Consider the following 27,957-nt stretch of genomic DNA (forward strand, 5'->3'; position numbering starts at 1 on the left):
AGATTGGACTTTTTTTGAGCTTTAATCCTAAAACAACATATGTATGTATAAAGCAAAACAGGAAAGAGGAAGCAATTTACAAAATTGTATTAGAAAAATCACAAAATTAATGGGTTATATCAATATCTATATATATATATTTGGCTTGACTAGGTTAAGAGAATCTGCTTAGCCAACAGTAGAAACAGAATAATTTATGTATAATCATTAGCATAGCCTGAATAGTCCAGATTTAGGCCTCCAAATGGGTTTTTAGGCCTCCAAATGGGTCTGTGCTTACTGGGAAGTGGGTAGGGCCATACATTGAGTGCAGCTCTCCAACAGCAGTTTATGCAGAAGATTTCATCCAGACCAAGGAAGATGGCAGCGTCCACTCACAAGTAGAAATGCAAATATGCAGAAAAAAATAAGACTTCTTCATACTCCATACAGTAAAGATGAGACATCCTCTTGTGCTTATTATTTATCCGTATTGAACATTTGCCCCAAAAAGAAGGAAGTGCTGAAACAACAAGATGTAGATAAATAAGTGAAACATCATTTGCCAGGAAAGACAAGTCAAGTGGTTACTTTCAGGGAACATGTCCTTGCATTACTATTAATGCATGGACCTGTTCGACAAATAATTTTTGAAGGCAGAATTAACCAAAAATATGTTTTAAGGACATTGTATGCAGTAAGTATACAGGTGCATGTGAAATTAATTTTAATTAAACGTTGTGCCTTATACTACATTTCCCCGTATGTCTTTTTTAACTGGTTAATAAGGAAATGATAAAAGCCTGACAACCTCTACTCTACTGTTTAAATTGAAAAATAGCCTAAATATAGCTTATAACTTACCTCAGAGGGCTTTATGATGACATCTGTGAGTTGAATGTGATCAAGCAGCGGAAGTGGGTAACCTCTCTGCAAAATTTCTGTATTAAGGAAAATTGGTCAGATAAGAGGCTCACACTGCGTAAAACGAGGTTTCCTCCATACATAATCAGATAATCACCCTTTCCTAGCATTTTAAGGGAATGAGGACATAAGCAAGTAAGACTGGTTCACTGTTGCTAGTCAACCACTTGTACTTCAAGTACTAGATTAGATTTTAGTGCACTAAAGTGTTATCAGGCATCTATTGTCACATAGTGGGTTACCCTCAATGGAATTGTGGCCTGACAATTCTCACATTCGAGGAATTGGCCCAGTAAAGATATGCAAATCCTGACTTGGTGCATATTATCCCTGCACATATCAGGGGTCCTAAGACCAACTTCCCCTTCCCAGAAACTAAAGAGTGGCACGATATGCATAATTATTCATTGAAAATAACTGCCAAAATGATTTAATTTGGGAATGTATATGTGTTGTGTGCTTAAAAATCAAATACATACCGTTGACTTCAGGAAGAAGTATGCTTGAGATATAATAGTTCACAGCCGTGTTTAAAATTCCTACCTAAAATCAATCAAAAGCACAGGAAAAGGGGAGGTTAGTTTATGGGCACTGTATCACATCAACTGCAGAAACATTTGGATCTTAGGAGGGGACCAGGAACCAGAAATGAACATGGTATGGAAGTGGTAGAGAAAAGAAAATAGAGAAGTGGAGAATAACCACAGATTATGGAGTCAAGGGAAAAAAAGAAAGTGTGAAGTTTACCAGAAGGGAAAGGGTCTCTGAAATTATGGGAGCATAAGGAATTTCAGGAAATGATGCCTAGCAGAAACTACAAAGCTGTGAAGCTAAGAGAAAGAAAGGGCTAATACTATAGGGTCAAAATATACTACAGGCATAAGATCTGTTATCCATAAACCAGTTATCCAGAAAGCTCCAATTTGAATCAAATAATTCTTTTTTAAAAAAAAAAATAGAACAGTACCATTTGATCCCCCAATTAAGAAATAATGAATCCTTATTGGAGGCCAAACAATCCTATTGGGGTCTTTTCATGATTAAATTATTTTTAGTAGACCTAAGATATGAAGATCCGAATTACAGAAAGATCCCTTATCCAGAATACCCCAGGTCCCAAGCACAAACTGTGCCCTCTTTACTCACCGAGAACGGTCCAATATCTGAATGAACAAGCTCCATTTCTATCCTGGAACACACGTCCAAGGAACAAAAGTAAAAAAAAAAACAGGGTTTTAGACGCCAATGTATTTAATTTTATATTTCATCATTACATCAGATTTGCATCTTCTACTTCCATATTAAGCCAAGGAACAAAAGTAAAAAAAAATCAGGGTTTTAGACGCCATTGTATTTAATTTTATATTTCATCATTACATCAGATTTGCAGCTTCTACTTCCATATTAAGCCATTATTTACACGATGCTGAGTTATGCCAGGGCTCCTGGCCATTAGACTGATATTTTTTGTGCCTGGACAATTTGTGACTGATTCTGCAATAATTTGAATTCTTTTTTATTGTTTGCTGCACATGGACTGCTAACAATCAGCCAGCAATATGGTTCAGTGTTGGGTAAGTGTGCAGCAAGTGTATGCTGCTATTGACATTAAAGGGGTTATTCACCTTTGAGTTAACTTTTAGTATGATGTAGATAGTGATATTCTGAGACAATTTGCAATTGGTTTTCATTGTTTATTATTTGTGGTTTTTGAGCTATTTAACTTTTTATTCAGCAGCACTCCATTTTGCAATGTCTTCATTACTCTAGCAGCCGTGCACTGATTTAAATAAGAGACGAGAATATGAATAGAAAGGCGAGTAATAAAAAGTAACAATACATTTTTAGCCATACAGAATACTTGTTTTTTTAGATGGGGAAAGCTGGAAAGAGTCAGAAGAAGAAGGCAAATAATTCAAAAACTACTAAAAGAAAATGAATACCAATTGAAAAATGGCTTGTAACTGGCCATTCTATAACATAGGGGGCAGTTTATAGTAAAATGCTATTAGTAAAACGCTTTAGACTTTAATAAATCCTTAGGCACATTGTTTCTTATCTACTGCTCTGATTATCAAGGCTAAACTTCTTATTGCTTACTAAGAGTAACTCTAATGGGCCATACAACAATATATTATATTATATAGTGAGAACACTGACTTACCTGCTAAGTTCCAGGTCACCCACAATTCTCCCTGAATTCACTGATACTTTAACCATAATAGTAGTAGTCTGTGGAATATATGTTAAAATTACCAGGTTACAAAACAGCTGACAATACATTGACCACCATTTACACACATGTAATTCACTGCAACCAAACACCAGCTGATATATGTGCAGTCAAAATGTTGGGTTTAAGCCTCCCCGCCTTTAAGGCTCAACATTGAGATCATCATTTGATCATTTTACTTTAAGATGCTTCACTCAAGATGCAAAAGTTAGCATGTTGCTGGATTTAGCTTTTATGGGCAAAAGTATAAATGCTACAAACCAGATTAAGAAGAAACAGAGGTGCCAGGGTAGAGTTTGGCAGAATGACATAGGCCTGAATTTCCATTATGGGCGAGGTGGTCAGATTTCCAGGTTCTATGGTCAGAAATGGTGCAGAGGGAGTTGAAATCTTCAGCTTCATAAGCATGTTTGGGTACATCTTTGATAGCTGTAAGTAAATACAGAAACACCTTTATATACAGAATGCTTTAGGGTAAGTATAATTCAATTTAGTTTATCAGTGTGGTTATTTTAATATCTGAGTAAAAGTATCACAAGGTTTATTGGTGACCCAAAGCCTTGACCAATTCGAAATAATTATCAAGGCAGTACTTGCATCCAAGCATGGTCTTGCAATTCCGAATGGTTGTCAATACAGCCATCTTGCCTCCGCTGATGAATGGTTAGCAACTGTGTTTATTCATGCTGGGGAACTCAGAGCTACTACCACTCTTGACCTGGTGGTAGCTCCAGGGTTCCCGCAGTAAGTTGCTGATCAATAGGCACAACAGACTTGTGTCCAGTGAATTGGATTCAAATGCCAGTTATGCCTGTGAAGTAAAGCAACCCCCTCTCTACAAATGCTAGACACAACTTAGCCATTAGCATCAGAATGCAAGCTCAACTGCATCCGTTTTGTCACATAAGATGACATTTGGGCAGACGTAGCTCAGAGCATGGCAACAATTACACTTGAATTATTACCTACGGCTGCACAATAGGTAAAAAACAATCTGATTTGCACTTGAAAATTGCACTTATGTTCATAAATGACACCTCATGTGACCTAACTATAAGCAGTGATGCTTATTCCCCAATACTAATAAAGTATCACATATTCACATCAGAGGAGGAAGAACTACTCACCTTCAAAAGAAAGTGAGCAGTAATATTACAGAGTTGTTTGCCAGAGGAGGTTGTTATGTTTTGGAGAGTTTATTTCATTTTTTAAGACTAAATAACTGCAAAAAAATCCTTCCTACCATAGGTATTAGAATCCCAAAAGAGGAGGTATTCAGATGAACACTAAAGTTCTTGGGAATCTATAGGAGGGAAATAAGTACCAGTAAATTGAAGAATCATTCATTTATCAAGAGACATATACTGTAAATAAAAATTGCCCAAAAAATGGACCAAACCAAACTGATTGCATTATACTTATTCTATACAAAAACATTTTACTATGATCAGTATTCATGAAGCCTTGTGTTTGGTTTTGGTCAAGGTAAGTCTGAGGAGCTACTACCTGTCTTTCAAACTCCATTTAGGGGCAGATTAATCAAGGGTCGAATTTCGAGGGGTTAAAACCCTAGAAATTCGACCATCGAATTGAATTCCTTCGAATTCGAATATCGAATTTGAAGGATTTAGCGCTAAAATAGCATTCAATCAAATAAAAATAAAATAAAATCGTTCAAATAAAAATCCTTCAGTTCAGTTCAAATGATTCGAAGGATTTTTGGCGATCGATCGAAGGATTTTTATTCGATGCTAAAAACTTTAAAAAATGCACTGGAAGGTCCCCATAGGCCATATAGCAATTAGGTAGCTTTAATTTGGCGAAGTATTGAAATCAAAGTATTTTTAAAGAGACAGTATTTCGACTATGGAATGGTCGAATATTCAAACGATTTTTACTTCGAATCGAAATAAATTCGAAGTCGTAGTATCCTATTCGATGGTCGAAGTATCCAAAAAATTACTTCGAAATTCGAACTTTTTGGACTTCGAAAATTCACTCGAGCTTAGTAAATCTGCCCCTAAGTATTTGGACCAGGGTATATTTTTGCCATTGGTACTACATAACACACATTCTGTATTTAAATGCAAAATATAAACATTGCTGAACTTAAGCTAAACTACAAGAGATACCAGCACTGGTCACTGAGGATCCTGGAAATTGTGGGTTTATGAAAGCTATACAAGTTGATATTGATGGACTTTTTGGTGATGATAAAAAAAAAGGTTAACTCTTTTATGGACAGTGTAGCCACTTGTTAATCTTGCATTAAATGAAAAGGGCTTGTGATGGACATATTGGTTTATATTATTTCTTGCACTAAACTAGACTTAAACTGAAAGTTCTTCAACTTCCCAATATCCTTCTTATGAGCAACTGTGGGAGGCAGAGAAGGTGGTTAATACTACCAGTCAATAGATAAGTCTTCTGTATAATGAACTTTTACTTTCTCGAGCCCTAGCTGCTGCTGGGAGAAGGGAGTTGTATGTTTTAACAAAGCCTATTTCTTTTTTCAAACAAGCTATCCTGGTTACTCGGGGGAGGACATAGTAAAGGTATACAAAAAAATCAATGGTCCATGTTTTAAATAGAAAAAAATCAAAAATGTAGCAATATACACTACCATTTTACCCTTTGTAACAACTACTAAATCATTTTTTCTTAGGCCCACAAATGAACAAAAGTGGAACATTTTCTGATGAGTTGTAACCATCCAACTGCACCCCCCATGATCTTTATGGCTATAAAGGCCACAGGATAGCAGTACACATATACGCACGGGTGCAGATGCAGAGGTATCAGAAGCACTTGGTCCTATAGTTACACCACTGACTCACAGTTAGGCAGGTTCACTTGATCAAAAAAGTCTTGCTATGTTACATACCATGTCATCGGTGATATAAGATTCAATCTTCCCAGCTGATTGATAGACAAAGCCAGCAGTGTTAAACAGGTAGTCAGAGACTCCAAAATAAACCATGAGTCCCTGGTCCGCAGGGAGGGACAGTGTTGGAGGTGAAAAAGGGGGTGGTGTGCGATGAGCAATGTTGAAAAATTCCCCCTGTGGATGTAAAAAATTGCTATTCATAGACAGAATATATGTACAAGTACATAATGGTATATACAATATTCTGAACGGGAGTAGATACAGTATATTTTTCCTTAGCCTATTGCCTCTAATTCTAATAGTGCTAGTATATCAGAAAGAACTCCAATAATTGGGTGTGTATGTCTTTTTTCCATGGTTTCTCATTTTAGCTTTATGCACCCATATACCCCTGGAATAAAAATTCATTGCCCATGCACAGTTGATTATTAACCACTGTAAGGTATGCACTGTACCCTACAGATCACACTGTGGCTATATTTTCCCCTGCGTATCCCCAGAGGAAGGCATTCTGCTGTGGTTTGTAACCTGTAGCAGGGTTACATACTGTGGATAGTAGATGTTTTCCATAAATAAATCATGTCTCTGTTTAGAGACCTGTGGTCTCAGTATGCACAGAACTTAGCTTTACTATTTAAATGCACCATGGGCTTTACTGTCTATAATAATATATATAATAACTTTACCTCCTGTATCTGTCAGAATCTGTATGTAATCAGTATCTTTTGTGTATACACCTAACTGTACAGCGCTGCACAATATGTTGTCACTTTAAAAATGTTTGCTATTACAGTAGAACCCCCATTTTAAGTTTTTCGGGGGACCAGAGAAAAATCCAGGAAAATGTAAAATCAGGGAAATGTATTATGCATAATATATAGGTGGGACCACAAAACAACAGTGAAAAATGAGGGAAAACTTCAGGGGATTTAAATGGGGGTTCTACTGTATTATTATTATTATTAATAATAATAATAATAACAATATACTGTTGTGAATTATACATGTGGGACCCTTGCACTGCCAGCAATAGGAGGTGAAACATGCATTTTTGTTGTGTTGTGTTTGCAGTGGCGAAAAGAGTTACCACTGCTTATCCCCTACACACACCATATCTTTTGAGTATTCACCATACCTTTAACTGCACGTCCAGTGACTGAGCTGTCACAGGCGGAGGCCCCGTTAAGGAGTAATCAATTGCTGCTACACTGTCAATTTTGGCTGTGACTGCAGATGAAAACAGAAGTGGTTCCCTTGATCAAATGAACAAAATGTCTGCACAAAGCCTAATTATGATACATTACATTGCTAATGGACAAGTCTGAGTTTGACAGCAACTCCCTGCAGGAAAATCATACTTATTTCTTAATCACCAATCTCAATATCCCCTTAGAAAGGAAGGGGAGTTCTCTGTGCGCATTAAACTGTTCCCTCATTATTCATTTTGTATTTAAGAAAAGTGCTAACTTAAGCTTTTTGACAAGTATACATCATTTCTAGCAGCTTTGCAATATGCATTTTTTGAAAAATATGCAGACTTTTCATGATTTTTAATGGTTTCTGACAGTTCCCTAAGCCTAGTCCCCTGCCGATCTGTCTGAGTACTTTGCTGAGCTGGCTGACTACTGTTACTTTGTATCAACAGCCAGCTGTCCTTAGCCTGCATCCTCCAAACCCCACAGTTCCCTGCACATGTGATTTCAATAAGGAACGGAACATCATAGTGCAATGCATTGTGGGTTATGTAGTTCCAGCATGCTGTCTGTAAGCTGTAGAGTTGTTGTTACAATTTGTAACATCAGTGTTTTAGACCCTCCTTCCCTGCCAGGATTTCAAATGATGCAGAAAGAACAGAACTGTTAAACTTGCTGGATTTCACCATAGAAAATGGCATTTATTCATACTTTTTGTAGAAACTGGTAACTTTGATGGATATATTAGGGGTTTCTGTATAATGTGGGCCTCTTAATAAAATTTCAGTTTGAAAGCCGGAGTTCCCCTTTAAAATAGGAAATAATCTTTTTCTAAGTTATAGGATGTTTATAAATTATAGTATCGTGGTGCAAGAATGATGGGAACTGTCCCCAACAGTGTGTGGTTTGTCACTATCAACAACATGTGTGGATAATAAACAGAAACATAAAGAATGTTATTGTGGGAGTTTAAAGCATCCTAAGAACGGGTTAAAAAAGTGTTGGGGTTAAAAAGTCTTGCCCTTTATTTTGGTATACTGGAATCCACCCCAAGAGTCATCTCTTACCTGGCAGGGTCTGTAAAAGTGGCTGGAGTTTGCTACTAATGGACTGAGTAACCACCGGGCAGATCTAGAAAAAGGAAACACCAGAGAGCATTTCTTATTACTAAAAAAAAGACAAATGTTAAGTGTTTTACAATCCAACCTTTATTTACAGCATGAGTTCAACAATTAATCTATTACAGAAGTATATTACTGATGATTTTAGGGGTCATTTACAAATGCCCTGGGCGCAAGTGTCATAAGGTTGACAAAATTGCATCCTTAGTGCTCTTTTACTCCACAATTGAGTCTGGGGCGTAGCAGCTCTCTCCCAGAGTATAATGCTGGGGGGGGGCACAGGACAGTCCTGTATTACTGGCTGCCGTAGGCAAGTAAGGAAAATGCTCCTTTTCTTTATGCAGCTGAACACAGAAAGCACTATATTCATGAGGAAAGTATAGAAAGTGCACCCTGCCCTGCCATTTGTAGATGATCCCTGTTATTGTCAAGCACAGTAAGAAGGATTTCTGTGAGTCTATCATTCATTGGTCGGGTTAAAGGGGTCACTTCTAAAAAACATCTAGGCAGATATGTCAACCAAAGGAGCCAAGGAAACTAGGAGTCAGGTGTCAGTGAGAAGACACATTCAGCTAGTGTTATCAGCAGCTTGGTGACTGATATAAATGTTGTTATAGGGGACCCTTAACCAAAGTGAAAGTAAAAAAATTATGGGTACATAAATATTGTGCCGTGCTTTAGGCTTCATTTCCAAACCACTATTGCGGTTGTGTCAAACTGGATGCAATCACTGTGTGCATCGAATCCATTTCTTAAGGATACTTGCTCCTAAACATGTTCCTTACACTTGTGTTTATTTGTGCCAAGCTCCATTGTGCCAGCCCAGTCTGTTTTGATGAATATTGATGCCACAGAATCCTGGAGCTACCGCCAACATCAAGGTTCCCACTGTTGGATGTGTTAATAGACTTAACTAACTTTTTGTGCACAAAATTAGCACGTCAGACACAATTGCACCAAGCACAAACCTACACATGGATGCAATGACACTGGAGCTGTGGGACAGAACATGGCATCCGATATTGCACTTTCCACACTGCATCTGTGGTTGTAAATGAGCCCTGTTGTGTGACAGTAGATACAGCTGTCATTTAAATTGGTGCCTATCAATATTCAAGGCTCTATGACATTCTACACAACAATATACTGTAAATAATGTCATGTGTTATGTAACAATATTCCTTCATCCTTACCTTGCCCTCAATATCTTTTCTTAAGGCATTGTCAATACTTTTATGGAACACATCAACCAACCAGCTATAACAGGGGTGTCCAAACTTTTGGCTCGCAGGGCCACATTGGAAAAAAGAAAAATTGTCTGGGGCCACACATGAAATACACAAACACGTTTGATTTGTAAAAGTAAAGGAAATACACAGAAAAGAACTACAATGCCAGTTGGATAACCAGCTATACACTGGAATATGGGACACCTGGATATTAAATAGACTTATTATTATATATTTATTACTAACTGGGCAATGGGCAGAGTCCCCCCTTCTCCTATATCCTTTGCGACCTGACGTTTCCTCAGGAACCAAGCTGGGCCACATTCATATGCATCCCGGGCCGCATGTGGCCCTCGGGCCGCAGTTTGGACACCCCTGAGCTATAAGAAAGATCAGAACGGACAGCAAGGTGAGATTGTGCCTTCAACAATAAATGAATAGAACAAACAGGGTCAATACAATAATAAATACAGTAAGTAAGTGCAGTTATGGTAAAGATTAAGAGGCAAGAGTGAAAGGAGATCCTGTCTCCATAGAACTTACAATCTAAATGGAAGGGTAACTTACAGTCCATATTTATGACTTACCTGAACTTCCCAGACACGTGTATCTTGACATCTGAGATATGACAGCTACAGTCAGAAGGGGAAATGGTGGGTCTCCCAGATGCATCACTTCCAAGCTGAAGGCCAACAGAGATACTAAGCCCCTCCACTTTCAGATCAAAGTTTCCTTTACCTGATCTAAAAACAAAAGGATAAATAGCTGAATTCATAGCTAGAAATCTCTCTCTCTATAAAAATCCTAAACCAATGATTATTACAGGCATAAGGTATAAAAAGTTGTACAACATATTGCATTATCTGAAACAATGGAGAGTAATGTGTGTGTGCCAGGTGTAGGACAGGTATGGGATATAATCTACAAAAAATGATTTTAACATTCTTTAACCACAATCAGATTGTTTACTGTTTTAATCCAATAAGGATTTGTTATATCTCAGTTTGGCTCCAGTATAGGGTACTTTTTTTTTATTTTTATTATTACAGAGAAAAAGGAAATCATTTAGATCAGTTAGAATTATTTGATTAAAATGGAGTCTATTGGAGATGGCCTGCCCCTAATATAGAGTTGAATTGCACACTTGGATCATCCAAATTCAAAGTAGTTCAAGGAAGTAACTCTCACTGTAATGATCTGAGCAATGTCATACAATGTACACTACATACATTTTGCACTGATCAGATCACTACCGTGCAATGTACAAGCCCTTCTTTAAGTAACAAAGGCAATCATACATTCATTCAATACCTCCAATCACAGCTGTTTTGTTTCTGCTATACACAATCAACTTACAATATTTTGCTGTGAACTTTCCATTTGCCATCCACTTGAATAAAAGCTCCTGAGATGCTCAGTTTCAGTCCAACATTGGGAACAAGGCTTATTTGGGAAGTGGGTAACTGGAAGCTGCGGATGACCATGCTGCAACAGTAAAATGTACTTTGTCAATATCAGCGGTGTTACTAGTGTTTATCAGACAGGGGTTTCATCACACACTACAATCAAATACTAGTTGAAAAGAACATCACAGCTAATCATTTTAGTAATCTATGATTTTATTTACTACGGACAAGGGTGCTAACAAGGCAAAAATCCAGTTCAATTCAGCTTCGCCGCAGCACTGATACTGTCCAGCAGAGGAAGTATAATGTGGCTTCTTTGCGTCACAATGTAGGGCCTATGTTTGTTCACAAGATGGCAGCAGAAATTTACAATTGAAAATAAAGTTAAAAAAAACTTTTGAGAAGGTTATGAGCAGAACTATTTAAAGACTGAATCCCACCATAACCACCTTAAGCCTGGCCCTCTTTTGAAGGTGGGGTGCTCATTCCAAACAGACGGCACTGTAGTCAATTAATTCTTGTGCAGTAACTGAATTAACCAAATATCTACTGAACACAATGCCATTAGTATGTTGGGAAAGGATATTTCTGTTTCTAATAGAAGAACAGGCTGGAGGTGGTAGGCATATTGGAGACTAAATTCCACTGCTGCCTTAGCGTTTCAATGTATAAGGTCCACATCTTCCTGTGCTGCTGACAAGGTGCCTGCCAGAATTACTTCTTACACAGAATCATGTGTAGGCAGCTTGCAGGCAACAAGGGATGGAGTATATCTGATGTAATTTATCAACAGTGGGCAAATTTGCTCCTGGGCAATAACTCATGAGAACCAATCAGACAATTGCTTTCAGTGCCCAACTTGCAGCTCATCACTGATTGGTTGCAATGGGTTACTGCCCATGTACAAATTTGCCCACTGTTTATTAATGACCCCCATTGTCAGCCTTTCAAGTAGCAAAGTCAAGACATTGAGGAAGCGGTCTAAGAGAAGGTTGGACAATGGAAAGCACAAACTTTGTACTAAGATGAAAGAAACACACATGAGCTGGACCGGCTTCCTAAAATGCCATGCTTCTGACAGTCTTTTTAGGATACTAAGCTGTACAGATCTCAATATTGCTATAAATTAAAGAGATAAAGGTATATGATGCATGTATCTTTATATCAGGAATCCCCAACTTTTAGAACCCGTGAGCAACATTCAGAAGTAAAAGGAGTTGGGGAGCAACACTATCATGAAAAATGTTCCTGGGGTGCCAAATAAGTGCTGTGATTGGCCATTTGGTAGTCTCTATGTGGATTGTCAAGCTACACTGAGGCTCTGTTTGTCAGTACTCCTGGTTTTTATGCAGCCAAAACTTGCCTCCAATCTGGAATTCAAAAATAAACACCTGCTTTGAGGTCACTGGGAGCAACATCCAAGGGGTTGGGGAGCAACATGTTGCTCATGAGCTACTGGTTGGGCATCACTGCCCTATATTATAATACTGCCAATGTATAATAATATACTCATTTACATTTCTTTGCCAGGAACCTGCACAATGTAAGCACTGTCTGCAATTTGGTTAGAAACACATGACAAGACCAACCTGATTGCTGAGTGTATTACCATCTTAGGGCCATGAATGCCTGATGTGCTTCCTTCAAGATGTTAAAGTCCAGCCATTTACATCCATGGCATTTGAAGACTGTCTAGTAAGTATCAGGCCTCTTAGATTTTATTCTAATTTCAACCCCTTGTATATTGACAGAGGAAGCAATTCATAGGGTAGGTCAGTATAACCCCTCTCTATGAAACTCCCCAGGAAATGTACATGGTGAAGGGGCCTCTGGAACATTCTTAGTATGTAATGCTCCAGCTTAAACTCCCCGAGTCCTGCCTAAGCAACACAACTGTTTGGTGGGGGGATTCTATTATAGGAGATTACACCTATGGAAGCAATTTGAAGGTGTAAACCATTGTTCACTGCATCAAACAGCTCCTTCCCATCAATCCCCCATCAATACTGTGACACAAGGCTGCTGTTGAACCAGAACGTATTTCCTCTGTGCTGGTAACTTGTGTATTCATTTGTGTAGGTTCCCTATGCATCTTGGGTTAGAAAAAGGAATAATCAGTTACTTAAGGCTAAAGTCTGTGTGTAGTCGGGAGAATGTAAATGAGGCGGCAAGCGGATTCATTTCTGCGCTCTCCTGGGCTACTCTGCATGATGTCTTAATCAAGTTCTCCCAAAGATAAGGCAGACACGCTGAAGGGGATGGGCAATTCGCTATGCCCAAATTAAATGCAAAACATGTTTTATTTATTTTAAGATTCCTTTTTAGACTCTAAAGGGTTCCCGTGTGCACAGAATAGTTTATCTTTTTATGACAGTAATAGTAAGTCAGGTTGAGAAAAGACACAAGAAAAGCTTATAATTTATTATAAGAACCTATGAAGGATTTGGGGGTTTTTTTTTGTGTGTTTTCTTTTGTTCTTAGAACTTCAGATGCTGTCTGTATGCTAGGGCTTAATTACCCTAGCAACTAGGCAGCCGTTGGAAGCCAAAAGGCAAGATCAATAGAAGAGGGCCTGAAAAAAGAAGGAAAAGCAATTAAAATTAAAAACAACAAAACTGAACCCTCACAGCTATTTTTTGGGCTGCTGGGGTCTGTGACCCAGACAACTAGATAGGATTTTTCAGTTGCAGGATCGACAGTGCAGAATGGGAGTGCCAGTAGTTCAAAGACCCTATAAAAGAAATAATAATAAGATGAATCTAATAATAAAAAAAGGTGTACTTGCCTTTTAGGGCAATGATACACAAATTGATTTGTCACCCATGGGAAAATGATGGTCCTGCAGGAAAAATTTCACTGGAAAAAAAACTTGCAGCAATCCTGGCTAATCGCTAAAAAATGCATTAGAGTAGACACCTCGATATCTGCACTACCCACGGGTGACAGTGATGTGAGTATTATGTGTGCCACTGCCACTAGCAATTAATTTCCAAGGAAATTCTTAGGGATTAAACAAGCAACATGACAACTACATCAGATATGTTTAGGCAGTAGGAGCATGCTGGGAACTGTAGTTCCCCAACAGCTGGGTGAGTGAAGACTAGACTAGTTATCATGAGGCTAGGAGAAGCATTATGCAGCACACAGAAAAAAACATTCCCCGGTGGGATTCTAATCACAGTAGCAGGGCTGGCTGATCTGTGCTAAGATTTATGCGGGAGATTATACCGCCAGCTGATGTGGATGGAATTGCTTTTATAATTTAAAGGGACTGTAATGAATAAAAAATTATTTTATAGAAGGGGCATTAATCTTTAGCAAAGGCTTCAGAACAAACAGTCTTTAGCAGTGCTGCCCAAGTACCATAATCAAGATCTATCACTAGTCAAGGCTCTCAGCTGTTCTGCACTTAACTCTATATTAGCCGGTCTAGAAACACCATCACTGGCACTAGTGCTCACATCCCCCACAAATTGTGTTAATGAAAATGGGGGTTTGACTTAATGTGACTTTTTTTATGGGGAATAAATGCTCCAGGTTCTTTTGGGTTGTTGGCTGACTTTTCTGCAGCTCAAATACAAGCACAAATTCTTCATTAGATGAAGACCAGGGCTTTGAAATGGCAATTGTGAGACATTTAGTTCTTCAGCTTCTTCAACCTTACTCTGGCCATTGGTATAACGATGGGCGAAGCATGGGGTGCAACTGAACCAGGCTCCACCAGGAGTCAAGCTGCTATGCTTTCCACCAAGATACCATAAACTATGAAGCCATACAGGGTTTGCAACAGGTATGGGGGCAAAAGCCTACAACCTCATGCCTTCATAAGATCATGGAAGCCTCAGTGACTTGTACTTGTATTTTACAATAGGTGATTATTCACTATACAGGGCCGGAACTAGGGGTAGGCAGAGTAGGCATGTGACTATGGCGCAAAGGTGGAGGGGCGCCAGGCACATACTTCTTCCTAACCCTAGTCCGGTGTCTTCTCTGCTGACCGCCCACTTGTCATATATTCGCAATAGCGTGTCGCTCCGCATGTGCGCGAGCACCAATTCGCGCATGTGCACAAACGTGTTTTCGCGCATGCGCACAATCGCCTATTTGCACACATGCGAGCATCTATTTGCGCATGCATCTAGCTCACGCACTTGCGAGCACCCAGATGGCGCTGCAACCGGGCAGGCTGTCTAGGGCGCCTGCCCAGCTTGGCCCGGCTCTGTCACTATATATATGTGTGTGTGGTATTTGGTCTATTTTTCAGTTGACCCTGCAACCCTCTTTATGCCAGAGTTAGTGTGTGCAACTTATGCTTTACCGCTCCTTTAAATGAGAAAGCCACTACCCATCACTCCCTTTCCCCATAATATTAATCACTATATTAGCTGCTCTAGAGAAAACTAGAATGGATTTTTAATGGATTATTCACTTGTCCATGGAGAAGGCCCGTACTGTAATGCATAATTCACTTGCTGAAGGTCACTTGCTGAAAACGCACAAAATCATGAATAATGAGTGTCCCTTTCTGTATGTGGCAATGTCACTGCGGTCAGGTTTAGGTAATTAATCTGGAGGAGCAAGTTCATTTACAAACAGAAGGTGGGAGATGCAGAAATATGCAAATAAAGGCAGTCCCCGGGTTACGTATGAGATAGGGACTGTAGGTTTGTTAAGTTGAATTTGTATGTAAGTTGAAATATGTACATTTATTTATTAAATCCAACTTAGACAGATGTCTGTCTCAACATAGTATTTATTTTTACCTTTCTGTGCTCCGCAGAGGGGATTGGGGCAGGTGGTTTATTTAAGCTAAATGCTAATTAAAGTCAAACAAACCATAGTATGTTACTGTAATAGCCCCCTCTGTAAGTGTGAGTTGTATGTAAGTCGGGTGTATGTAACTCGAGGAGTCCCTGTACTGAGCAGTAGATCCTGGGAGGTTTGTTTCTGGGATAAGAAAACTTGGATGTATCCTTTGCAAAATAGTTTTTTAACCAACATTCCTTGCAATGTCTGATTGTGAAGGTACCCTCTATTCTTCATCTGAGCCTAATTAGGTGGAATAGTCTCTATGTGCAGGCCTATTGAGGATGACTGCTTACCAAAAAGGACCACTGATACCTAAAATACATACTCTCCCTCTAGGTCTATTATTTCAGCTGGCAGACAGTATTCTGATTTGATTACAATAAGCCAACATGGGGCACAGTCTAGACAGTGACCACCCCTTAAGAAATCAGTGAGACAATGACCCCACAAGCATTAAGTAGAATAGTATTTTTAAAATGCCCAACCCAGATCATTAACTCACTGATGGCACAGACTTAGATAACGTCTCTGCAACAGAATGTTAAAGGGCTTGGTCCTTCCTCAGACCATGATGTACCAATAACACTGATCCCTAGAGAACAGAACTGAGTAAACTAAAGTGTCCTCCTTAGGAAACCCCCTTCTACTAATAGCTCATACATCCCACACATAAAAAATGTTTTGATCCTTTTAAAGACAGTTTGTACAGTGATTTCATGGCAAGAGCACAGCTTCCTCACTGCTTCAGTACATATGATGCAGCTTCTATTAACTCATGCCTGTCCTCTACATTTAATAAATAGCTTCACCTCCAGCAGGGGGCAGTCTAATCCCCTATTTGGGGTCAGCAACAGTGAACAGTAGTGGAAGTGCTCTTCAAATTCTCAGGCAAGAGGGGATCAGAATCAACATTATACTAGGAGGGTCATATATTTATATATATACATACATACATACAGGTATGGGACCTGTTAACTAGAATGCTTGCGACCTGGGGTATTCTGGATACCCATAATTTGGCTCTTCATACCTTAAGTCTATAAGAAAATCATGTAAACATTAAATAACCCCAATAAGCTGGTTTTGCTTCCAGTAAGGATTAATTATATCTTAGTTTGGATCATGTACAAGGTACTGTTTTATTATTACAAAGAAAAAGAAAATCATTTTTAAAATTTTGGATTACTTGGATAAAATGGAGTCTATGGGAGACTGCCCTTACGTAATTCGGAGCTTTCAGGATAACGGGTTTCTAGGTAACAGATCCCATGCCTATATACATATCAAAGTACAATGTGTCGTCACTCGTCTCCAAAAATTTGTTGAGGTCCCTGGTCGGTTAAGATTGCATATCGTTGGGAAGGACCAGCAGGCTCTTCAATTGAAAACAGAAAAAATTATTTATTTTGCATACCAATTAATATAGTAGGAGGAGAGCACTCCAAAGTAGGAAAATGCAGTGATTTATTAAAGACTACTACACAACATGTTTCGGGTCTTACATACCCCTTTTCCAGTGTCTTGAAATAGGGTATGTAAGCCCTGAAACATGTCGTGTAGTAGTCTTTAATAAATCACAGAACTTTTTTGCTTAATCAAATTGTTTTGCATACCACTTGTGTCCAAGGTTTCGGTCCACATTAGGACTTTTATGTGGACCGAAACATTGGAGACAAGTGGTATGTGAAATTATGAGTTATTTTTTTTAACTGAATACATCTACTTAGGGTGGGCCAAGATCCCGCAAAAAGATAAGGTATAAATACAATAAAAACCCCATTTTTCAGTGAACCAGAAAAAAATTGATAAACTCCTGGGAAATGTAAATTCAGGGAAATAAATTATATATTATAAATCTCTGAATTCTAACTGTAGAATATATACTAGGCCTCTACAGATATTTGTAGAGACCAACCATGACTTATGTGAGGCAAGACCCACCTGTTGAAGCTGTACTTGAACTTTATATGTTGCTTTTTGGTAGAACCAGAGAAATCAGGCAAGTGAATCTTGGAGAGCTCCTGCTGTAGAACACTCATGCCTTCCTGGCGGGCTATGAGAGAGAGAGAAGGAACAATCAGGTTATAAAATATGGTACAGGTGGCTAGGAGGAAAAAATTACTGAACACAGTGGGCGCTAACACAAGAGTTGCTAGATTGGGTGCATCAGGAGGATCAGGAGGCCCTCATACATTTCCACATGAAGTGCCAACCTTAGGTAAAGTGTTAGAGATGGGCCTAAAAAAGGCCTGTGGAAGAGAATTCGATTTTGAAAGGTAGGCTGCATTGGGTTAATGCCCGTTGAAAAAGAGGCTCAGGAGCCTTGATACCCATAAAATGTAACAGACTTACATACAAGTCACTCTGCTTTTCACAATATCTCCCACAGAAAACAGAGAGAGACTTCAACTTGAATACCAACAAAATAATAAAATACTTTTGTGGAACATTTAGTTGCACTTTAGGTGGTCACTGTATAGGAAGCAGTGGGATTTCAAGCACCAGAATCCATCTCTTCACAATGGAACAGGGTGACTGAGGGGCGGCATGATTTAAAAGTGAGAGGAGGGTTCCGAATATCCTATTCTTCAAGTCGTTTTTTTTCTTTATAGTTTTTCAGTTATTTGCCATGATCTTACACCTCTTTCCAGTTATCAAATGGGGGCAATGACTCCAGCAGCTAAAAATCTTTTGCTTTTTATAACTTATATTTTCAATCAGCCTATCACCTGTTAATTTTTCACTTTCTTATTCATAACAATGCCTGATTGCTGGGGTAGAGTGGACCTTTTTTTTATAGAAATATTCCAGCTAATGAGTCAGCATGAATTGACAGTGTTGGGCGATTCTAATTCATCCATTTGACATACCATTTCAGCTCAAGCGGGGGGGGGGGAATATACAAACCCTACTATGTGCCATCATAACACAGCAGCACCTTTTAGCTCCAAGAATACAGTTCTGCATGTGCGGCCTCACCGGGGATCCATAAACCCACATCGCTGCTTCTCTCATCCTGCCAGAAACTTTCTGCCATACATCCTAATATTCTGCCGCTTCCCTATGCTGCTCGACTCCATTTAAATCACCAGAAGTAATGACTCCCCAGTCCCCTACCTCTAAAGTAGTTGACATTATAACACCATTAATTCTTTATTCTGGAGCTTTATGACCCATGCGTTCTTTATACATTAAAACAGGAGATGGCAACTATCTGTCAGTTCATTCCAAATAAAAAAATTACGGGATCATTTCTCATCCAACAGACAGCTGCACAAGTTGGACATTGTTAGTTACTGTACATATACATTATATACATTTGTTTTTAAAGGAAAAGTACCGGCCTTCTTCATCACCAAACTTCACTAGGTTATGGTACGGAAACAAACAAATGACAAGAAGCAAAGGTGCATACTTCAAATAACCCTTTTTCCACTCAGCATATCAAAATACATTACACATACATGTGTTTGGTCTATTAGCCAATAGGATTCAATAATGGGTAAAATGTCAATGCTATAAGCTTATAAGCGTATATATTTTCTATTTGCACCAGACATGAAATTATATAGGGAATAAAGTACCCCCTTTTGTAAAATATAAGGATATTATAAGTTACCGAGGAGTTTCATGACCATATAAAAACACGAGGCCGAAGGCCTCGTGTTTTTATATGGTCATGAAACTCCGAGGTTACTTCTAATATCCTCATATTTTGCAACAGGGGGTACTTTATTTATTATAATACACAAGTTTTAGTGAGTCATGTGACAGAAATGACATCACTACTCACCGTTTATAACTGATGACATCAGAACTCACCGTTTATAAGGATATAATTTACAAGACATTCATGGCTTTTGTGTATTATATCACATTACGGTCACTATTGCCCAGGGGTTCAATGACTGGCACATTTGCTATACATTCTGGGTCATTAGAGATCACTAGATCTAGTACAGCATGGTTTCTGATTGGCTCCTCTACAACCTGTGCCATAAAATTGTCATGCAACAAGTTTATAAACTTGTTCCCATTAACTGTCCTGGCAGTACTGTTGCTCCAGTCAATATCTGGGTAATTAAAATCCCCCATTATCATTACTGTCCCCAAACTAGCAGCCTTTTCTATTTGCACAGGAGCTTAGCCTCTTCCCCTTCCCTTACATTAGGAAGTGTTTTGCGACCCCTACAATTAATTTGCTGGACTATTTACAATCAGTGAAAAGCTCCACCCATAAGGATTCAGCTCCCTTATTTCCCAACATCACCTCCTCCTTTATATTTGCTTTTAAATCCTGCCTAACAAACAGACATGCCTCTCCTCCTTTTCTTTTTTCTTTTTCAATTTGTTTTTATTGAAGTTTTAACGTAGACATTCAGATATAGGACAACATATCAATATTATTGACAAGACAATCAATACAGAAATTCAAACCAATGCTTGATAGCAAAAAAATAAAACAAAAAACATAGTAACCATATTTAGTTAATTAATTGGTAAATTAGTTAATAACTTATCTCTCTGCTTTGAATGAAAACAACATGCCAGAGTATATATGTGGAAAGTTGAATGGATAGCAATATAATCTTAAAAAAGTTTAAAAAAAAATCAAATTGTACATTGAAAATTGTACATAAATGTTTGAACTTTTCATCATTTGTAGATTATCTAGTTATATAGCATTTTCTAATTTTTAGATCTCCATATCTAAATCGAATCGCTTCCTGGAGGCAAAGAGACCTCAGATATGACAGAATTTCTTTCAATACAGGAGGTTCCTCTGTAATCCAATGTAAAAATATGGATTTACGAGCTGCTGCTAAAACAAAAAATACAAATTCTTAAAGTTTTTTTAATGTGATTCCCTTTGGAGTCAGGAATAATTTTACATTCTTTGTACTCCTCCTTTTCTATTGGCTCTGCCTCTCCAAAATAAAGCATAGCTACTGATATTAACTTCCCAGTCATGCAGCTCATTCAGCAATGTTTCAGCAACACCAATCACATCATATTTCCCCTCCAACACCAGCACCCCCAGCTCTTCCATTTTACCAGTACCCTCAACCACATCTACTCCCCTATTTTCCCTTACAATGCCCACTACTTCATCTAACCTGTCTTCCATGGAATCCCTTATTGCAACCCCCCCCCCCACACACACACCTAGTTTAAAATCTCCTCCAACTCTCTAGCTATCTTCAAGCAGCTGCCCCATCACCATTAAAGTGCAGCCCATCCCTGGCAAAGAGCCTGTAGCCAACTAAGAAATCAGTCCAGTTCCCCAGAAAACCAAAATCCTCCTCCCTACACCAATCTCTCTCCCTAAACTCCTGCTGTCTTAACTTTGCTCATAGCACAGGTAATATCTCTGACATTATTACCTTGAAGTCCTCACCCTCAACTGTTTACACCTAATTCTTTTTAAATTATTCTTGAAAACTTCCCCCCTCCTATTACTTTGTCATTGATACCTGTGTGTGCCAAGACCCCTTAACCCACATATACCACATACAATATCAGGGTTCACTTGAATTATATATCAGCTCAAAGAATCTTTACTCCAATAAGGATAAAAATAGTTGCTATTCTCTCACTTACCTTTATAACCTTTACACTAAAAAGATTTGGATACCCATGTCACTTTTAGTGATTGAAAAACTCTTTGGGGAAAATTCACTAACGCGCGAAGCGCCGAACGCTAGCGTTAATTCGCTAGCATTTGGCATTTTCGCTACTGCGCAAATTCACTAACGAACGCTGGCGTAGTTTCGCTAGTGTTACTTCGCAACCTTACGCCAGGCGAATCTTCGCTAGCGACGAAACTACGCAAATTTACTAACTTGCGCAGTGTAGCGAACGCTACCTTTTACGCTAGACTTCCATCGCCACCTCAGACCTGGCGAAGCGCAATAGAGTAGATAGGGATTGTTTCAAAAAAAGTCTACATTTTTTCTAAGTCCCAAAAAACGCTGGCGTGTTTTCTACATGATGGCTGATAGGCTGAAAAAGATCGAAAATTTTTTGGGGCTCCCCTTCCTCCCCCCTACTTTTCCTGACTCATGGCAACTTACCTAGACAGTGGGCACATGTGTAGGGCAAAATAAAAATTTTATTTGCAGATTTGAAGGTTTTCTAGGCATTTGTAGTGCAGATACGTGTTCCTCCATTGAAATTTGAATTTCGCGCCGTATGCAAATTAGCCTTCGCTAGCGCAACTTCACTTTATATAGCAAAACAACGCTAGCGCAACTCCGCAACCTTACGCTACCCCTGTGCGCAACTTCGAATTTTAGTGAATTTGCGAAGCGCTGGCGAAACTACGCCTGGCGAAGTGCAGCGAAGTTGCGCCTGGCGCAACTTCGCATCTTAGTGAATTTGCCCCTTTGAATAACTGAGGCCGTCCCACAAGGACATCAGTAATACTATGCATTCTTGTTGTTTGCATCTGGAGTGTCGATTTACAGAACCAGCAGGTAACATTTTGAATTATAAGTAATTTCATACTGGCTACAAACCCAAAAAGTCTCTGTGAATAAAATAATTTAAAAACGCTCATTGAATAGTGCTCCAAAAAAAGACAAACAAAGAAATAAAGTTGAATAAATATTTTATTTAAAGTTTTAGACAAAAAATTATAAAAAGATATTTATTTTAAATAAACAAGAAATGCAATAAAAAGAGAGACAGGAAGGCTAATGGCACAAGGCTGCATATTCCAACTTCTTTAGACTTCAGTGGCAAATGGCTAACAGGTCTAATACAGCTGCTTCTCAGCCTAACAGCACTCTAATGGCCAGTACCACTGGTGCCACCTCTTCTCACCCACTAAAATATGCCAGTGGGGTCAATTGCTCATATCATTTTTGATCTGGACCAACAATGCCTTATTCCTGTGTTCTTCAGTAGAGGCCTGAATATGCTGTATTCTGGGGCATTTTCTTTACAGTAGCCATGAGCTCATCTTGTTGCTGCTTCAGTTTGTTATTCGCTTCTTTGAGCTGCATAAGCAACAGAATATTTTGCCTCATCTCCTCTTTATCATTTTCCATTCGTCTGTTCAATTCACTTATCATTTGCTCAAGACCTTTGAGATGTTCCTCCATATTTTCTCTCTCTTCCTTGTTGTATTCACCAAACATGGTGCTAAGGGTTATCTCTCCATTAATTATGTGGCTCCATTTGTCAGTGTGAGCAACCAACATCAGAAGAAAGATGCTTAAGATGATCATGATTTTCCATCTTCTTGTAAAATAAACACGGCTACCTTCTTTTTCCAACAGATTTGATGTCGAGTCTGTAGCATTAGGTTTGTTGCCCAGAAGGTTGTGCGGGAGGCGTAAGATCTTGTAGTCACTGCAAGATTCGGGTGATTTTTCAGCTTCTGATCCATCTTTTTCATTCTCCAGGAATCGGACATGTATTCTTAACTTCTTTTTCGGGTTACGAAGATTCATTTTTGAAATGTTTGTTAGAAACGAAATAAAGATTGATAGTAGTAGTCTGCTGATGCGCACCTCGCAAGGATGTTCAGCAGACTGAGCAGTGTTTGGCTGTTTACTTTCAAACAGGTGTCATTATCAGTCACTATTATGACATCATAATCATCAGTCACATGACTAAAAGACTATTATGACATCATCAGCAGTGCACTAGGCCATTAAACCTCCATAGACCTTACAGGCAAACAACTGTAATTCGATCAGGATTTAAAATGTAGCTAATTAAATCAGATGAATTGGGAAGCAAGGCTACTCACATTTATTTATTTATCAACTTCTTTCTTTTCTTACTTTTCTACATTAATCAATTGCATCAATATGGACATTTTTTGTTGGTGTATTTGTAAATGACAGCTTCTATTAATTTTAATTCGTACCAATGCCTGGTTGCCGGGGTAAATTGGACCTTAGCAACCAGATAACTGATGCAATTCCAAACTTGAAAGCTGCTAAACAAAAAACTAAGTAATTCAATAACCACATTAAAAAAACTGATGGCCAGTTGTATACCACTGGAGAACATGAAATCCCAACATGGCCCTCTTTTCAATGATATGTTCTAGCTAATAAATAATTATGTATCAGCATGAATTGAAATGGTATTGGGTGATTCTAATTTATCCATTTGACAAAGAATTTTATCTCAAGCAGGGAGATGGAATATGCAATCCTTATTATGTGCCATCATAACACAGCAGCACCTTTCAGCTCCAAGAATCAGGGTTTAAAGGAGACATATACGATAAATGAAAAAACACTAATTTTGTATGCAATTGTAAGTAATATATGGTGTTGCTTTTACATGGTGCTACAAATTAATATTATCTTTAAAAATAGCCCCTTTATTGGAGCTTCAAATGATCATGTTCTCTGGTCCCTGTCTGTGTTTCAAATGAGGGGTGGGCACGGTCCCTGCACAGTAGGAGTGGGACAGCCCTGCAGTCACACAAGCACAGACAGGCTTCAGTTCCCTATCAGGTTCTGCTAGCTGCTGATTGGTTCCTGTCCTACACTACAGTGTGCTGAGAGCCACCAGCTCCCCTGTACAGTCTGGGAATTCAGGGAGCAGGAAGTGAAGGGAAAGGAGGGATTATTAGGGTTTTTGCAGAAAAATTCAATAAATCAGCCTGAAACACTACTTTTTAAAGCACAATTCTTCTATATCTAAATGAGTATGATGTACTGGTTCATTCTTATTTTTTTACACAAAATATCTCCTTTAACATTTGTTTCCTTGGCTATCCCTCCTAATTAGACCACTGCAGCAGAACTAACTTCCTGGTTCAGAACAATAGGAGAAGCTATCCTTCAAGTTTCACAGCAGTTATCCAGCACTCTATGGGGTCCATTTACTAAAGAGCGGTAAATCTGACTTTAAGGGGCAGATTTACTAAGGGTCGAATATCGAGGGTTAATTAACCCTCGATATTCGACTAGGAACTAAAATTGTTCGTCTTCGAATATCGAAGTCGAACGATTTAGCGCTAATCCTGCGATCGAACGATCGAAGGATTATTCGTTCGATCGAATGATTAAATCCTTCGAATCGAACGATTCGAAGGATTTTAATACAACGATCGAAGGAATATCCTTCGATCAAAAAAGCACAGGCAAGCCTATGGGGACCTTCCCCATAGGCTAACATTGAGTTCGGTAGCTTTTAGCTGCCGAACTAGGGGGTCGAAGTTTTTCTTAAAGAGACAGTACTTCGATTATCGAATGGTCGAATAGTCGAACGATTTTTAGTTCGAATCGTTCCATTCGTAGTCGAAGTCGTAGTCGAAGGTCGAACTAGCCCATTCGATGGTCGAAGTAGCCCAAAAAACACTTCGAAATTCGAAGTTTTTTTAATTCGAATCCTTCACTCGAGCTTTGTAAATGTGCCCCTAAGTTTCCGCATGTTATCGCTGAGAATATTTTTACACCAGAATATTCGCAGCAACTAAGTTTACTATACAGCGATGCGCTCAGAAGTCATTGCGATCACTTGCGGTAACTACGTTAATGAACCAGCTTACGTTAGCGGTAATTTTAGCAAGTTGCAAATTAGTTACGTTTTTGTGAATATTTATAAAATGGTCTTGTTTTATGGTTTCATGTTTTTATTGTTTTAAAGCACTGCGTATCTTGACAGCGCTATATAAATAAATGATGATGATGATGGCGGTTATTATGGCAATTTTTACTGTGACATTTATGGCCAGAAATGCATCTTCAAAACTCATAAACTTTATTGACCGATGATTATACCATCCAACAACATCACCAGCGTAACACCAATCAAACATGTATGCATCATATTAACCCTTCTGACAATAGAATCATATGAACAAGAAATCATACCAGTCAATCTCTTTGCTTCATAGAAATGCACAGTTTAATGTAGCCAATCACAATTTTAAAGAATGATGGGTAAAAAAAAACCAGTATTATGGGATGTTTCCTGCCCCTTGAGAGTTTTCTGGCGAAAAAAATACTTTTACGCCACTACATAGGTGACGGTAAAATTTGGCGAATATTCTGGCGTTAATTTTGTCTTTAGCACATTTCGCTGTTTAGTAAACCAGCCGTTAATGTGTACGTAACTTTATTTTTAGCGCAGGTTAGTAAACTGGCGATAACATATTTGGTGAAAATTCTGTCTATATATTCTGCAAATTATTTTAACGCACTATAGTAAACGGACCCCTATATGCTAAATAGTCTTTTGACTTTCTTGGGTGCACGCAACAGAGTATGTTCACTTTCACACACCTCCATTCAATATATACACAAATTGCAGCACTCCAATTTTGATATTAAAACCGCTTTTATTCCAACAATAGCATAGCGACGTTGAAAAGGGATCTGTTGTATCCAAAACGTCGCTATGCTATTGTTGGAATAAAAGCGGTTTTAATACCAAAATTGCAGTGCTGCATTTCGTGTATATACTGAAGCTATCCTTTAACACTGTTACAGTTGTTGAGATAAAAATGCTATGCTAAAGCAATCCTTTCCAACTTCCCATGTGGAAATCTAATTTTCCTACATACCATACAATTAAAATAATGAGGCCTTCAGTTGAAAAGTTCTGGGAGATGGGAGACAAAAACTGGAAGGTTGCAGAATGGAAATCTCTAGTTGAGAGTTAGTGACAGCTGCAGAACATATAGCAGCTCTGCGACTGGGTGGGGACATTAATCTCGCTGCAAGGATCTGACAGGGAGGGTGAGCTGTAGCACTATGTTATCCTGCTGCTTGGGCATCACAGACAAGAGACAAATTCAGGGTTTCCAGAATCCTTTACTGAAGCAGGAATTTGAGGAAGCTATTAACCACGGTTTCAAGCTTGGATTTACCTTTTTATCTCCTTGTAAAACATGCATTATATTTCTTATCAGTGTTTAAACAGGGAGATAAGCCTTTTTTGAAATAGCACTACAGTTTCCAAGTACAAATCACTGGTGACCCCCTGTTTCAAGTTGGTCAAGGTCGTACAGTATGAATAAATATGAAGGAAGAAAATATGCATGTTATTGTTTTCTGGCAGAGGCGTAACTATTGAGGAAGCAAACCCTGCAACTGCTGAGGAGCCCGGGAGATATAGGGGGCCCAGAGGGGCAACGTAAAATGTCTTATTCCCAAAGTTTAGTGGGGGTTAAAACTATTTTGCTGTGGGGCCCAGTAATTACTAGATATGCCATTGGAGTTCATGTTGTAGAATAGCTCCTCTGTCACAATGCCCAGGTTGTAACTAGAGGTAGTCAGGAGATGCAGCTGCCTAATGCACAACTTGATAGGGCACTATTCCACCCCCCAATAAATGACTACATAGTACACTTGGCTCCCAAGGCCCAGGCTTACTCTAAATTCTTGAAAGGGCAAGCGGGATTGGAGGAGTTGTGTGTTTGGGTCAGGGAGATTGGACCCCTCCTCTATATAAACATCATCATTACTAGCCTGGAGCTGCAAAAAAAATGGCCTACTGAGTGTAGAAATCAGACCTGCTATATTAAATAGACAATCTGCTGGTTGAATGTACCACAGCAGCACACACATTTTTCTTGCTGCTTTAACTGTGCATAAGTGACTTCTGCTAGGGTTTCTACTGCCACAAGGGGTCACGTTGTTAAATAGTGGCAGACTCTGATGGCTTTGTTTCTTTATTTTTAGATTTTTAAGGAGCCAAACTTTAAGGGAAATATGCAGCATCGGCTAGTACTATAAAAGAAGCAATAAATAGTTGGCATAGACACCACCCCGTGCTAAACATAGACAAAGAAAGATCAAATAAGGTGAGCATTTACTGCAGATAGCAAAGGGCACAATGTGGGTGGCAGTGTGACTGTGCCTAGATCAATTATATTCTCTCTCTCTCCTGGATCCCCCTGCCAGAGTAATGTAACGTCCCAAACATACCATAATCCAGCCCTTTCTGGGTGAGCCTCACCACAAACCCGGGGTTCACAGCATTAGTTGCACCCACAAACAAGGCCAATGAGAAAGCGAGGGTCAGTCTGCAGACGAGCTCCATCTCTACAGCCAAGTGTGAATGAAATACTAGAAAAATCTCTGCACTTAAATCAGGGAAAGGGAGAGAGATTGAGGAAGTAGAACACTATATATTACAAATGGGGCTGGCCCTTAGATTGCCTAATGTTTGTGTTTGTGTATCACTGTGCTCACTGGAAA

General features: G+C 38.9%; 1 protein-coding gene across 1 annotated transcript; it reads right to left on the minus strand.

Annotated features, from left to right (window-relative positions):
* Positions 1-27,819, minus strand: MGC116505 (uncharacterized protein). Its single transcript, NM_001096159.1, is given in 15 exon segments — positions 1-502; positions 844-920; positions 1,383-1,446; positions 2,050-2,092; positions 3,068-3,135; positions 3,398-3,565; positions 4,380-4,439; positions 6,021-6,197; positions 7,159-7,250; positions 8,284-8,347; positions 9,531-9,594; positions 10,154-10,309; positions 10,923-11,051; positions 17,723-17,834; positions 27,685-27,819. Coding segments are annotated over 15 exon segments (1,428 nt in total). The 5' UTR covers positions 27,800-27,819; the 3' UTR covers positions 1-463.
* Positions 27,820-27,957: the final 138 nt, after the last annotated feature.

Source organism: Xenopus laevis, chromosome 9_10L (assembly GCF_017654675.1).
Source record: "Xenopus laevis strain J_2021 chromosome 9_10L, Xenopus_laevis_v10.1, whole genome shotgun sequence".
NCBI classification, from domain to species: Eukaryota; Metazoa; Chordata; class Amphibia; order Anura; family Pipidae; genus Xenopus; species Xenopus laevis.